The following is a 13,155-nucleotide window of genomic DNA, read 5'->3' on the forward strand; positions in this document are numbered from 1 at the left end:
CGGGGAGCCCCGCGGGGCAGGTAGGGATGGGCTGGGGCACGGGAGCTGCGGGCTGTAGGGGGCAGAGGGCTGTGGGGCTGCAGGGCGTGGGTACCTATAGGGGACTGGGGCTAAAAGGGATAGGAATTAAAGCGGGAAGGGGGCTATGGATGAGAAGGAATAGGGGCTATAGGGGATAGGGGGGATGTGGATGAGAAGATATGGGGGCTATAGGGGGCAGAGGACTCTGGGGTTGGGCAGCTGTAGGGCACAGAGGCTGCAGAGGATGAAGACCATGTGTAGTGGGGGCCAGGGACTATAGGGCAGCTGCAGAGCGCTGTGGGTGTCCAGCTAGGCCAGTGGCTGCATGCAGGGAGGGCATATTCATCTCAATGTGTAACCCTTGCCTCCCCTAAAACCCCTCCAAAGTGGCAGAAGGCAGGCTGTATCCCCTGGATCTGCTTCGCCCCAGCTTGGGAGTGGGCCGGGGCAGGCACGAGTCCTGAGCAGCAGGCGAAGGGAAGTGGAGGCATTGCAAGGGCTGAACTTTGTGCAGCAGCTCCATCTAGATTGCAGCAATGTGAAATGTATCAAATGGCTGCCCCATCCTCCGTCAGGGCTCTGTCTTGCGGTCAGTGTCCCTGTCTCCCTGTGGTCCTGCAGCCCCCAGGGAACTGGGTGACCCAGCAGGTCTGGGACACCAAGAAGCTCTGGGGCTTGGGAAGTCAGGCCAGTTCTTTGCCTGGCTTTTCTTCAGCACTGCCTTTTGGAGCAAGTTCATGTAAAAAAAAACCCAAAAACCAAAAAAACCAGAAATGGGAAGTATCTGGCTTTGAGAAAAGCTCTGAAGGATTAGCTGATATTCAGAGTAATAATCACCGGGATGAATGACTTCCAGTGAGCAATTCCAAGAACCAGGTGGGCCATTCCTTGTTTTTCACAGACAGGGTTTAGGTGTGTTTTTTCAGCTGGTTTGACATTAGGAGTGAAGTGTTGAAGCCATTTCATCATAGGTGTGTGAAGATTGTCTTCTCAGAATCTGTTCTTAGGAAATAGGATGAGAAGGGAAGCATGACAGTGTTCACTGCAGCTCATTCCAGCCCAGAACTGAAACTGAGGGACAACACAAAGCCCTTGGAGAGAGACAGCATGTATTTAGAGAGTAAACTCTAGTAATGTTATAAAAAACGTTTACTGAATTCTGCTCGTAGGCTTGTTTATCCTTTTGGCAGGGAGAGTGCAGAAGGCAGAGAGTGGAAAACAAAACCAGAAAGTTACTGCAGGAGGAGTCTGAAAACCCTGGGAACCTCATCTCTCCTTAAACGAAAATATTAATAATATTTTTAAAATGTAGTAAGTATCTGATTAACTTTTTAGTCAATAGATTAAAGGAGAAGTGAGGACAGAGCAGAGTGAATTTTCACCACCCTTTAATTGCAGTCATATTACAGAAAACACCCAAAAGCTCTTGTTTTGGGGAGAGATGCTCTTGGTAGATGTCCATGAGCCAAGGAACTGGCAGAATCTGTGAACCTCTTCAAGTGTGAACTCTGTATTTGGGACAATTCCCAGGCTCGAGGAAGGCCGGGCCTTTCCCACAGGTGCAGATGTGATGGCACCACAGGGCAGGTCAGTGTCCTTCACATTACAAAGGGGACAGGAGCTTACACTCCCTTGTTTTCTCTCCCATCCTTTTTGATAATTTCTGTAGAGACTGGTAAAGAGTTAAAGGTGAAAACGGAGCTGGTTATCTTATGTCAACAACTCCAGACTGTTAATTTGGGCCGTTCAGAGAAAAATACAAACAGCTAACCTAGGGTTAGCCCAGAGTGTTTGCCTCAGTCTTATCATTTCTGCTCCCTGCAATCAGGCAAAAGAGCTCTGGGATTGCTGGGATTTGACTGCTCTCCCGCCTTTTGCTGGGAAGAGGAGGAGGATGCATTCTTACGAGATCTCTGATGTCTCTCTGTTGAGCTGCGTTGCTGAATTTGAGGGTTCTGGAGTTTTGTACGAACAGCCTGTGGATGAGGCTGGCTCACTTGCAGGCTGTCTTGCTGCTGAAATGTGCTGCTAACAAAAGGCATGTGCTCTCCAAAAGCCATGGTTTACAGGGCTGACACCCAAGAGCAAGCAGAGTTTTATCTGCTCTCCTTTGGCTGAGTCAAGGAAATGAGAGCTGGTGTAATATCAGACCATGGGTCTTGTTTTATCTCCAGCAGCACCAGATGCTTTGTAGGAAGAGGTGAAGGGTGAATGGCTTGTTTTCTGTAACAAAGGTGAACACAGAGGTTATTTCTAAATCCTTTGGACCCTTTCTTTCTAGAGGTCTCTTGATACATTCTCTCAGATCAGATACATACATTGCTGCTGGCTGTAGGTAGGAGGGAGACCAGCCCTATGTGATTTCCAGCATGATGCTGCTGATAATGAATGTATCTTGTGTCTGCCTCCTTCATTCCACTCCTGATCCCCAGTGCTTCCAAAAGGCTGCTGTGTTTTATCCCACACCTTTCATTTCTGCCACTGTCAAAGTGATACAGAAATGCTGAAGCACATGTGAATGTCAGACCAGAATTTGGGGAGCTCAGACTCGATGGCAGTTGAGAATTTTTCTTAATGCATTTGAAGAAATTATGTGAGTTAGTGCTTTGAGAAGAGTCAGTGACTCTGGCTTATGAGCATGAGATATCAGCTTTCTTAGCCTCTAATTTCAGCCTCATCATTTGCTGATGCTTTAATTTGAAAATGTGAATACTTGGGACCTCTGAGACCAAGCTGTGTTCACAGTGTGAAATACTGCAGTATTTTCTCAGTATTGTTCAGCATGTTGCTTTGTAATGATATCTTTTACTACTCTTTGATGCACTTTCATCCTCATGTTTGGGGATAAGGAGGAAGCCAAACCACGAAACCTGGAGCTTTGTGCCTTCTTGCATTTAGTGTAAAAGTCTTGTTCTGAAAAGTCAGTGAAACCTTTTGGCTCTTCAGGTCTGGAAAATATTGAGCCAGTAAGCCCAGAGAGCCTGATCTGTGTAATGCATTGCCAAGACATGAGAGTGTAAGATATTCCCCTTTTCACTGGCAGTGCAGGGCTGGGCAAGTACCTCTTTGAAGGCTGACTGCAGAGAGCAGGAGACTGTTTCAGCTGGTCACTTTGGGTTTTGATTGAATTTTCTCAATCTGAATTTTGTAGTATTTCTTCCTCTCTCCAGTCTCTTTGTGATGCTCTTTTGTTGTTTATTTTTCCCAGTGCTGAGCCTGCTTGGCTCCTAGTGCCCCCTGAGATGATGCTGGGGGGAAGAGCTCTTGCGCAACCAGGTCAGCAGCTGCTCCCTGCCCTCTCCAGCCCTTCCTAGGCAGGAAACTCAGGGGCAGGCTCTGCTGACACCGGAGATGACTTGGCTTGAGGGAGATGAGAGTGTGACTGGCCCCATTAAGCGTTTTAAGGAACAAGCTGAGAGTTCTTCATCCGCCCTCTCGAGCTATGATGGGTCAGGGACTTCTTCAGTCTCCATTTCAACCAGCAAGTGGCTGTGGGTGGCTGTTCTGGCTTTCACAACTCTCCTAGGAGCATTCATCCTGCCCTTGCTTTAGGGAGAATTTTTTCTACTTTTTGATTTATGGAACCGATGTTTATAAAGGCCTTTCTTCAGAGCTGTCTTTCATCTCCTCACTTATACACATGTTTTGCCCAGGAGTTTTCAAGCAATAGAAGGAAGTTCAGTTTAGCACTTGTCCTCCCTCCTCCTCAGGCAGTCTTACAGCCTTGATGTGAGTTGCCCAAGAGCTTGGTGAGAAGGGATGTCTGAGCAGAGCCCGTGGGAGTTTGCACAATCCTCCCTCTGCCGAAAAGCAGTAGGGGAAAAGGGTCAGGTCATTCAGTGTCTCTTGGAGCTGTAGTCCCTCGAGAGTAAAATCTAGCTTTTGTTCTCTGAGCACCGCCTTTCACTCCACATAGGCGGTAACTGCAGGCTCAGGCTTGTTTCTTGTGGGCAGGAAAACAAATCATTTGTCACAGTAACACCAAGTCTTTGCAGAATATTGATCCCATAGTAGATGGGCATTTGGGCTGAGCTATTTTTCCTCTTTAAGGCAGGGATTTCCCCATTATACACTGCATTATAACAGCCTCTGTGCTATGCACCCTACAAATGCACCTTGACCCTGTCACTCCTGGTTGTCTCCTGATGTTGGAATGGAGGAGCTGAAGTCGTGGAGAAAGGCAGAGAGGAAATGAGGAGGGACAGAGAACATGTGGGGCTGCCTGGGGAGGAAGACAGCGTGGTGGGAGGTGGCTGCTGGAGTAGAGAGAGGTTTGTAGGAGATGGAGAGAGAAACCAAGGTAGGAGCTGCAGTGCTCAGAAGCTGTGGTTCATGGGGAGATTGCTGCGTTTCCACCGATGATCAGACCTCAGGGAAAGCCTTAATGATTTTGAAATTATTTTCCCTATTGTTGCTTCTCTTGACTCATTGACCTCCCCCTTGGCCTCCAGCACAATGTCTCGGTGCTTCTACCCTGCCTGGCTTGTACTTCTCAAACCCATCCCAGCTCTCCTCCTTCCCACCTGTCTCAAATTTGCAGTGGGGGCGATCTCCTCCCTTCTGTGCTATTGCCTTTGCACTTTCCCCCCTCATTTCACTGGGAGCTCCTCTTTTTATTGCTGCTGTTTCAGTTCCATAAACTCTCTGCATTCCAGCTGTCAGAGATGGAATGTGTACAGCAGATTGCTGTTGTAAACACAGAACATTCCTTTGTGGACCCCTCAGTTACAGCTTAGTTTCTCTGAACTCTTCTAAACAGTTTTCATTCTGCAGGATTAGACTCTTCTCTGCTGATTGTTTTGGAGAATGACCTCTTTAATTTTAATTCTCTCTTTCTCATTTGTTTGCTCTTTTCAGCCAGTTGAGAGAATTTATCTACAAACTGGTTTGGTTGTGTTACTTCACAGCTATTTATACTTTTTAATGTTGCAGGAAGACCAAGCCCAGTTGACATCTCTTTGTGAACTGCAGAGCCCATATTCTGTCCAGGCGTGCTGATATATCTGTGTAGTTTTCAGTGCAGGTGAATGATGGTAGGACCAGGATGTGCCGGCTCTACAGGGCTGGTGCAGGCTCCTTCCCCACCAGGTGTCCCATGGAGGGATGCCTGTTCTGCCTGCTGGTATAGACTCACATGTGCGTGCCCTGGGGGTACCAAGGTTGTCCATGTGCCCCAAGCCACTGCATAAGCTTTCCAAGTCCTTTTGGAAGTCTTCCTGATCTTGACTCACTGAAGCAGTTGCCTGTGGTTCCCACTGGCGCAGGAATGTGCATCAGGTATTCCCAATGCCATTGGCAGGCTGGTAATCCCTCCAGATGGGGAGAACTGTATTGACAGGTTATATTAAATAGCCTCTTCTCTTTTTTTTTTCCCAGTGCCCTGCACACAAAGATGCCCTCTGTGTCTCCCAAGGTGACCAACAGCTACATCCAGGGACCCACAGACATTCCCCTTCTTGACAAAACCGTGGGCCAGTGCCTGGAGGAGACTGTGGGGCGCTTTCCTGACCGCGAGGCCTTGGTCTTTTGCCGGGAAGGGGTTCGGAAGACATTTGCTCAGTTCAAAGAGGAGGTGAGTGCCTTGTTCATCCCTCAGGTGATTGGATGACAGCAGCAAGTGTGATGGAGGAATAGGAAACATTTCTCAGTTTCATTGCTCAGCTCAGGACTGAGATGAGTTGTGTGTGGCCCTTCATGCCGGTGCAGAGGGAGCAGCGCATTTCCAGCATGTACTGATGGGCATGTGCTGCCTTCATCCTTCTCTGAGCCTTGGAATGAAGGAGGGAGGTGGCATATGCAAAATGCTAACATCCCATAATGAACATTCATACTTAAAAATTATCACACTTGTCTGATGGGTTGTGGGCTGAGTCATGGTGCTTTTCTCAGTTGGAGTAGACTCCACCTTTTGGATTCGTCACTCTGGCTATCAGAGGTCCTGAGTGTGGGGAAGATTTTTATCCAGGCATGAAGGCAATGGAGCAAAATAAAGGACTAGGGCTCAATATCATATGCACAGCTGTGTGTGGGTGTGTGCATATACGAATATATGGTTCTCTGTTTTTGGAGTGGAGGGACTAACTACCTGGAAAGTTTCTAATAAATGTATGATATGATCTTTGATAGGAAAGAATGGTTTGGTAGGTTTTTAGGCTTACTATGGTTTTGGTCACATCCATTCACATAAACAAGATTAGCTGTATTCACCTTAATTTTAAGAAGTAGGCCGTAATTCAGAACTAAATCAAATTGTTCCTTAGAGTCATATCTCCTATAAGGCAGATTTTATAAATTCCAAGAACTTAACAAAACTATGAAACCTTTCCTGAATGCCTCAGTGTATTTATACATACATTTGTGAACCTGAAACATGCTTACCACCCTGCAAAATAAAGTAGTTGTTAATATAGTGGCTGAACTTCAGTTGACGAATCACAGAATCACAGAATCATTAATGTTGGAAAAGGTTTCAAAGACTGAGACTTTGGCCAATCACAACACTGTCAAGTAGGTCAGAGTACTGAGTGCAACATCCAGTCATTTCTTTAAGGCCTCCAGAGGCAGGGACTCCAACACCTCACTGGGAAGTCCTTTCCAATATTTAACATTTTCAGTGAAGAAATTCCTCCCGTTTCTAGCATGACCCTAGCCTGGTGCAGTCTGTGGCCACTTCCTCTCATCCTGAACCTTGTTATCCAGGAGCAGACCCTGACTACCACCTGCACTCTTGTCAGGGAGTTGTAGAGAGGAAGAAGGTCTCCTCTGATCCTCCTTTTCTCCAGGCTGAGCCCCTCCAACTTCCCCAGTCACTCCTCACAGGATTTAGGAGGATGGGAACCCAGAACTGGTCAAAAATCACTTGATAGAATTTTCTTCACCCAAATCCTTTTTGAAGTGATACCCAGAAGGGAGGTAGATCCAACAGTGTGGATGGGCCCAGCATATGGGTAAGGCTTGGTCCTAAGTGGAATTGATGAGAAACTTGGCAATAAATATTCTTTGGGCAAGAAGTAACTTGCATCAACATAATTGCCTATTTTGATTTCCTTCCTGCTTTGTTGTATTGTTCCAGGTTTGTTGTTTTTATGCTTTCAGTCAACCTGCTCAGCAGGGGCTGGTCTGTGCTCCAGGCTCAGAAGCTGCTGCAGGCATGGGCTGATGGACTGTTCTGGGGAGACACAGTCTGTTGCATTTCAGTTACAAAGATGATGCTTTTTCTCCAGAAAGCAGTGCCTGGAGACCAATATCCCCCACTGCATCCTGTGTGTGATCCTCAGGCTCTTGTATTTTTCAGGTGGACCAAGCAGCAGCTGGACTTCTGGCCCTTGGCCTGAGGAAGGGAGACCGGCTGGGGATGTGGGGACCCAATAAATATGAGTGGGTTCTTATGCAGTTTGCAACTGCCCAGGCAGGAATCATCCTGGTAAGGAGTTTGCTTTTAGCAGTCTATTGGGAAAGGAAATAGAGACAAAGAAGCAATAGGAAATACTGGAGATTAAAGTTTGTTTGTTTTTCCATGCTCTTACCTGGCATGTCATCTATAGCTGAATCAATTATTTAAGGAAGACCTCTGCAGCTCTCTGCATCTTCGTCCTCCGCTCTCTAGGGAAGCAGGCTGCAGAGGGAGAAGGAGAAAAAAAGTGCTTACAACAGCTGTTAATAGGAGATGTGCTTTTCTCTACAGCACCATTTTTATGTGGGATGTTGCTGCCCTAGCCAGTTAGCAGCTGGTTAGATCCCTTTGAAATGTATTGCTCCATGGAACAAGGGCTCACTTAAAAATCTCGTCCAGGCTGCATATGCCTAAAGCCAATTTTCATTTGATAGCATGACCAAAATACACCTTATTTAGGCAGTGTATTGTGTTGAGGTCTGTACCCTGCCTTCTGCTCCATTTCCTCCATCCTAGTTCATTCCAGTGTCTGCAGGAATAGGGTGGAACAGTGTGGCTTGGTAGGAACCTGTGGGTGAACTTAACTCCAGTGGCCGCTCTGTGGAGAGCTGGGTAGAAGGTGTTATCACGGTTCTCCATGAAGAAACCTGACTTGCACGAGAATTTTGATCTAGTTTAGTGGATTGGATCAGCTAGATCAACTGGATCAACCCCTGTGAGACAGGAGGTCTGGTTTCTGTTCCTGAAGCTCTGTTTTGACTATGTGACCTCACATAAATCTCTTTTGCAATTGTTTTCTTTCACACAAACACAGAATTCAGATATATTTTCTGTGGATGCGGAATCCCTGTGGTGGTGAGCTCTTAGTTCTGTGTTGGAGGAGAGGCTCTGAGTGTGGCTTAACCCTGGAGGAACTTTTCTGTTGGAATCTGTGCTAGGGGGGAGTGTGTTCAAGGCAAGAAGGTGATCAAATTCTTGTTTCTGGCTCTTCAGGTATCTGTGAATCCAGCCTACCAGGCCTCTGAGCTGGAGTTTGTGCTCAGGAAGGTTCGTATGGCATGAACTGTCTGTTGAAGGGGATTGGTGGGGACATGGTGCAGATGAGCTGCTTAAGATTTGGGTGTACAGGAAGAGCTGGCTGGAGAGCAGGGCTCGTGTTGGATGTGTACAGGGGATGAAGCTGCAATTCTGTGGCCACGTTTCTTGCTGTGGCTGCCTCCCTGTCTGATGGAAACTGCTGTATCCTTCTCATCCCTCTCTCTCTGCTAACAGCCAGGTACTGCCAGTACTACCCCAACCCAGCCCCCACTGTCAGCAATCATCTACTAGGGAATGGGGGAAAAAATGTAGGATTTGATACCTCCTCTTCGCCCCTCCTGCTCAGGGCAAAAATCACCATCTGGGATCTCAACCTTGAAAGTAGAACCTCAGAAAGGACTTCATTTTAACCTCAGAAAGGACCAGTCTACTTGGTAGCTTGATTTCTCCTTCACAGGTTTGTCTGAGGCTGGCTGCCTTGAATTTAAGCTGGTTTAAGTCCTAGGCATTGCCACTGTTTAAAATCTCTCTGCTGTCTGATCCTGCTGCCTCATCTACCCTTGAATACCTGCCTGGGTTTGAGTTTGTGACGTGCAGAGCACTGATCAATTTAAACTGTTCAGGCTCCCTTGCTCAAATAATGAGGAATTCAGATTATTAAATATTTGATGGCTAAAAATTAAGATTAAGCAGCTAATTTTTTTCATTGTGATTTGTTCAGCTATAAATGAAAGGCTAATATTAGAAGAGAGAGGGCCACTTCTGAATGTTCCCAGCACCACCCAAGTTATTTTTACCTAGAAAGTGGATATTTTTTAGCAAATTTCTTTTGTATCAGTAACTGTGTCATGGGTTGTTGGGCTGCAATTTGAATTCTTGTTGCATCCTTTCTTTAATCCTCTCAGCAGTCCTGCTGGTCACTCCTGTTCTCATGCATAGGGGTTGAACCCACTGCTGCAGTGGAGCACCATCTCTTCCAGGCTGGATGTCCTTGGGCTTCTCTGTCCTACTGGAATGTGCAACTCAGTTCTTCCTTTTTTCCCCAGCAAGGCTTTCGTTTTCATCTCCTCTGATTTTCTTCTCTAATGTAATCTGGAATGTTGGTGGGATAAGAGCAGAAATGTGCTTCAGCTCCCATGGGAATTGCTCCTGTCTTGCCCTTCCAGATCTGCCAGCATTCTCAGCTTTATTATGCACCTTTGACACTGGGATCTCTTGACTTCCTCATCACCCTAAGGATTTGTTTGTGTTTGTTTATTTGCATAATAAAATTTCTGAAGACTTTAGGGCTTTTCCTGTTGGATCCTGTCCATCTGTGCAGTCCGATTGGTATCTATGGAAAGATGTGTGGAATAACCATTCCTTGGATTCCTACTGTATTTCCAGGGCTTGGTAAAAGCAAACTGATATCGAGTTTTCATATTTTACATTCTTTGAAGACAGGTCTGCTGCCATTCAGGTTGAGACCATGTGGGAGAGGCCCAAGCAGAGACTCTTTATCTTGTACAACACCAGCCCTTCAACCCTCCCTCCTCTCCCCACACAGCCTCTATTTTTCAGAGCTGGTTCAACCAGAATTGTAGTTTAAAGGAATTAGTAGTAAAAAGCTGCTGAGGCCCAAAACAGCCTCAGTCCCCTGGGTTCTGGGCAGCCTGTTCCAGAAAATAGAGCAAATGTTTATGTTCCTTTCTGACAAAGCCCAGAGGGTACTTACAAATAATTTATTGGAGTAGCCTTTGTCTCTTTATTTCCCAGACTCTGGGAAAATAATGAGAATAGCTGCATAAATATGTAAATAGTTTATTGGACACAAATACATTTTTTGGAAGATGAAAACAGTTTGCAAATCTGGGTCAAATTCAGAAAAATCTTCACTGCTGAAAAAGAAACAAAAATTCTTGGAGTAATTAAGGTATTTTGTTTTGGGATTATGTAAATGTAAGAGTTGAATGAAAAATGTTTTCATTTTCAAAATAGCTAGTGCTTTAAAAAGAGGTGGAAAATTCTTAGGAAAAGGAATACCTCAAAAATTCCACAAAAAAACCTTGGCTTGATTTAAGAGGCAGATTTTAGAAGTCCTTGTTTTTCCAAATTTCATCAAAAATCCTCGTTCCAGATCAACACAAATTAATTTGTTTTAACTTTATTTATTTATTTATTCATATTTTGGGACTGGGCTTTTTTTTTAGATTTGAGACTCATAATCTGAAAAATCTGTTGTTTGCCTTGTGCTCACAACGAAGGGCGTCAGTCCTGTGCAAGGAGGGAACCTTAGGCTACAGCTCTAATTTCTTGACCAGCAAAAATCATCCTGAATCCAGCACTGAGGAAGAGCAAAGCACTGGCTGCACAGCTTGATCCAGGCTTGGGATGCTGGTGTGCAGTGGCAGCACTGCTTTGGGAATGTGCAGCTGTAAGGGCTCATTTGCTTTAGTCATTGGGGAACCTCCCTGTTCCTGTACTGGGAATGGCTGCTTCTAATCATGTCCTGACCATCAACCCAACAAGGCTGTTCATGAGTTTCTGTCTTCCTTCACAGGTTGGCTGTAAGGCACTGGTGTTTCCCAGTCAATTTAAAACACAGAAATACTATGATATTCTAAAGCAGTCATGTCCCGAGCTAGAAAAATCCAGTCCAGGGGGAATAAAGAGCAAAAGGTGAGTTAGGAACATCTGGAGTCTTTGCACTGACCTCACAGCCATGTCCTGCCTTGTGTCCCCTCAGCTGCACAACACAGGTTTTCCTGAAGAAGGACTCACAGGAGGTCTCATCTGAAGAGAACAAGTTAGGCTGGCCCAGAGGTTTGCCCTGACCAGTGCCTGTCTGGGCACTTTTCTCCTTGTTCTTTTATTGTTGATGGTATTTTTCTCTCTGCCAGGCTACCTGACTTATCCATTGTCATCATGTGTGACTCGAAGCTGCCTGGCACCTTCCACATGGATGAAGTGGTGCAGGCTGGGGACAGCAGCCACCTGAAGCAGCTCAGGGCTGTGCAGCAGACGCTGTCCTGCAATGAGCCCATCAACATCCAGTTCACTTCGGTAGGTGCCCTGCCAGCTCCATGCCCTGGGGTTGGGTTCCTCACTGGGAACACGGGATGCAATGCCACACATCACATTTTCTTCCTGTTTCCCTCTGAGACCAAGCTTCCAGCTTCTGCAGTAGGATGGAAAAAGTGTTCTACCATTTCCCCTTCTTCCATTCTTATTGTTCAGCCCTTTGTCGAGGGCTAATGGAGATGAGACAGTGCCAGGTGAACTCTGTTCGGCTGAAATTGGCTATTTTTTGGGATTCAGGTGCTGTTAAAAAAGTAAAACCAGTATCCCAGGTCTGATCGGAGAAAAAAGTGGAAGATCACCCCAGAGTCTGCCAGGAAGAATCTCCCCTGAGCTCATCCTCAGAAAAGGTGGTGTTATTGCATAATTCCCTGTGTCTTCTAGGGAACAACGGGAAGCCCTAAAGGAGCCACCCTCTCCCACAGGAACATTGTGAATAATGCCAGTCTGATTGGTGTGAGGCTGGGGATCACAGACCAGGTGGGTTTGGTGGGAACAGGGTTTGGGGAGGCCTCCACTGCAATGGAGAGACCATGTGTGGAGAATGCTGGTGTTTACTCAGTGGAAGGGCAGGATGTTTTGCTGCAAATGACATTGAAGGATTTTAAAGCATAACATTTTGCATTTCAGGGGAGTTCATTGATCTTTCGTTTTAGTTTCATGTGAAGGGTTTTGTTTTAGGCAAAAAAAGCTATCTTTTTGTGGGGGCAAAGCATGAAATTAATCACTTTTCATTTTGGTGACTACTCATTTCAAATAATTACAAGACTCTGGATGTTAGCTTTGTATTCTGTTGACTGAGGTTTTAATTTGATTTACATGACTTGGTTTCATGTCATGTTTACAGTCTTATAACTCTTATCAGGGTATGACCTCTCTTTTTATGGTTTCTTAAAGAAAATGTTAAAGACAAATATTTTATTTTGAAGTTCTGAAGTACTTATTTCTAACACATCAGCTGTGATCCAGAGAATAGATGAGTTGTTTCAATTGGTCTTCAGAGCCTTTGGTGATTAAAAAAAAAAAAAAAGAAAGTAAAATGAATAGCATGTGCCAAATCCTGCACATTTTGTGCCAAATCCTGCACATTTCATGCCTCTCACAGCACTCTCATTTGTGTCTTTTGGTATATAATGTATAAACAATAGCAGACCAAGGAGTCCAGCAAAGAAGAGACATTGCAAGATTACAGGATGAAATATTGACATAAAAAACTTCCCAAACTGATTTTTATTAAAGGCAGGGTGTGTCAGTTGTGTTTTCAACTAACAGGAGCACACTGGACTGTCAGATTTCCAGCCAAGGGGATCAGGAAAAATGTCACTGCTCAGATCTTTGCTCTTCAGCAGGGAGATGGGCTGGACACACGCTGGGAGGTCTCCTCTCCTCACTGTTTTCTGGTTGATCCCAGGAGAGTCGCTGTGCGCTCCCTGCGCCTCTCTACCACTGCCTGGCGTCGGTGGGAGGCTGCATGGTGATGGCTCTGCATGGCACCTCCTGCATCTTCTCATCGCCCAGCTTCGAGGGCAAGGCTGTGCTGGAGGCCGTGTCTCGAGAGAAGTGAGAGCCTGTTTTGCTAAGGAGCAGTTCTTGGCTCGTGGCTCTGCTCCTTCCCTTGCCCCACCTGCCAGGACCTTGCTTGTGCT

The 13,155-nt window shown here is 45.9% G+C and overlaps 1 protein-coding gene across 1 annotated transcript in view; it reads left to right on the top strand.

The window, feature by feature from the left end:
• Window positions 1-3: 3 nt before the first annotated feature.
• Window positions 4-13,155, top strand: part of ACSF2 (acyl-CoA synthetase family member 2) — a gene marked incomplete at its 5' end in the record, with an annotated part of 35,959 nt that continues 22,807 nt past the window's right edge. Inside the window, 8 exons of the mRNA XM_005424591.3 lie at window positions 4-20; window positions 5,398-5,593; window positions 7,316-7,444; window positions 8,408-8,461; window positions 10,992-11,110; window positions 11,332-11,494; window positions 11,894-11,989; window positions 12,921-13,069. Coding sequence (XP_005424648.2) covers window positions 4-20; window positions 5,398-5,593; window positions 7,316-7,444; window positions 8,408-8,461; window positions 10,992-11,110; window positions 11,332-11,494; window positions 11,894-11,989; window positions 12,921-13,069 — 923 coding nt within the window. The remainder of the gene's footprint in view (window positions 21-5,397; window positions 5,594-7,315; window positions 7,445-8,407; window positions 8,462-10,991; window positions 11,111-11,331; window positions 11,495-11,893; window positions 11,990-12,920; window positions 13,070-13,155) is intronic.

Source organism: Geospiza fortis, unplaced genomic scaffold (genome assembly GCF_000277835.1).
Source record: "Geospiza fortis unplaced genomic scaffold, GeoFor_1.0 scaffold244, whole genome shotgun sequence".
Taxonomy (NCBI): domain Eukaryota; kingdom Metazoa; phylum Chordata; class Aves; order Passeriformes; family Thraupidae; genus Geospiza; species Geospiza fortis.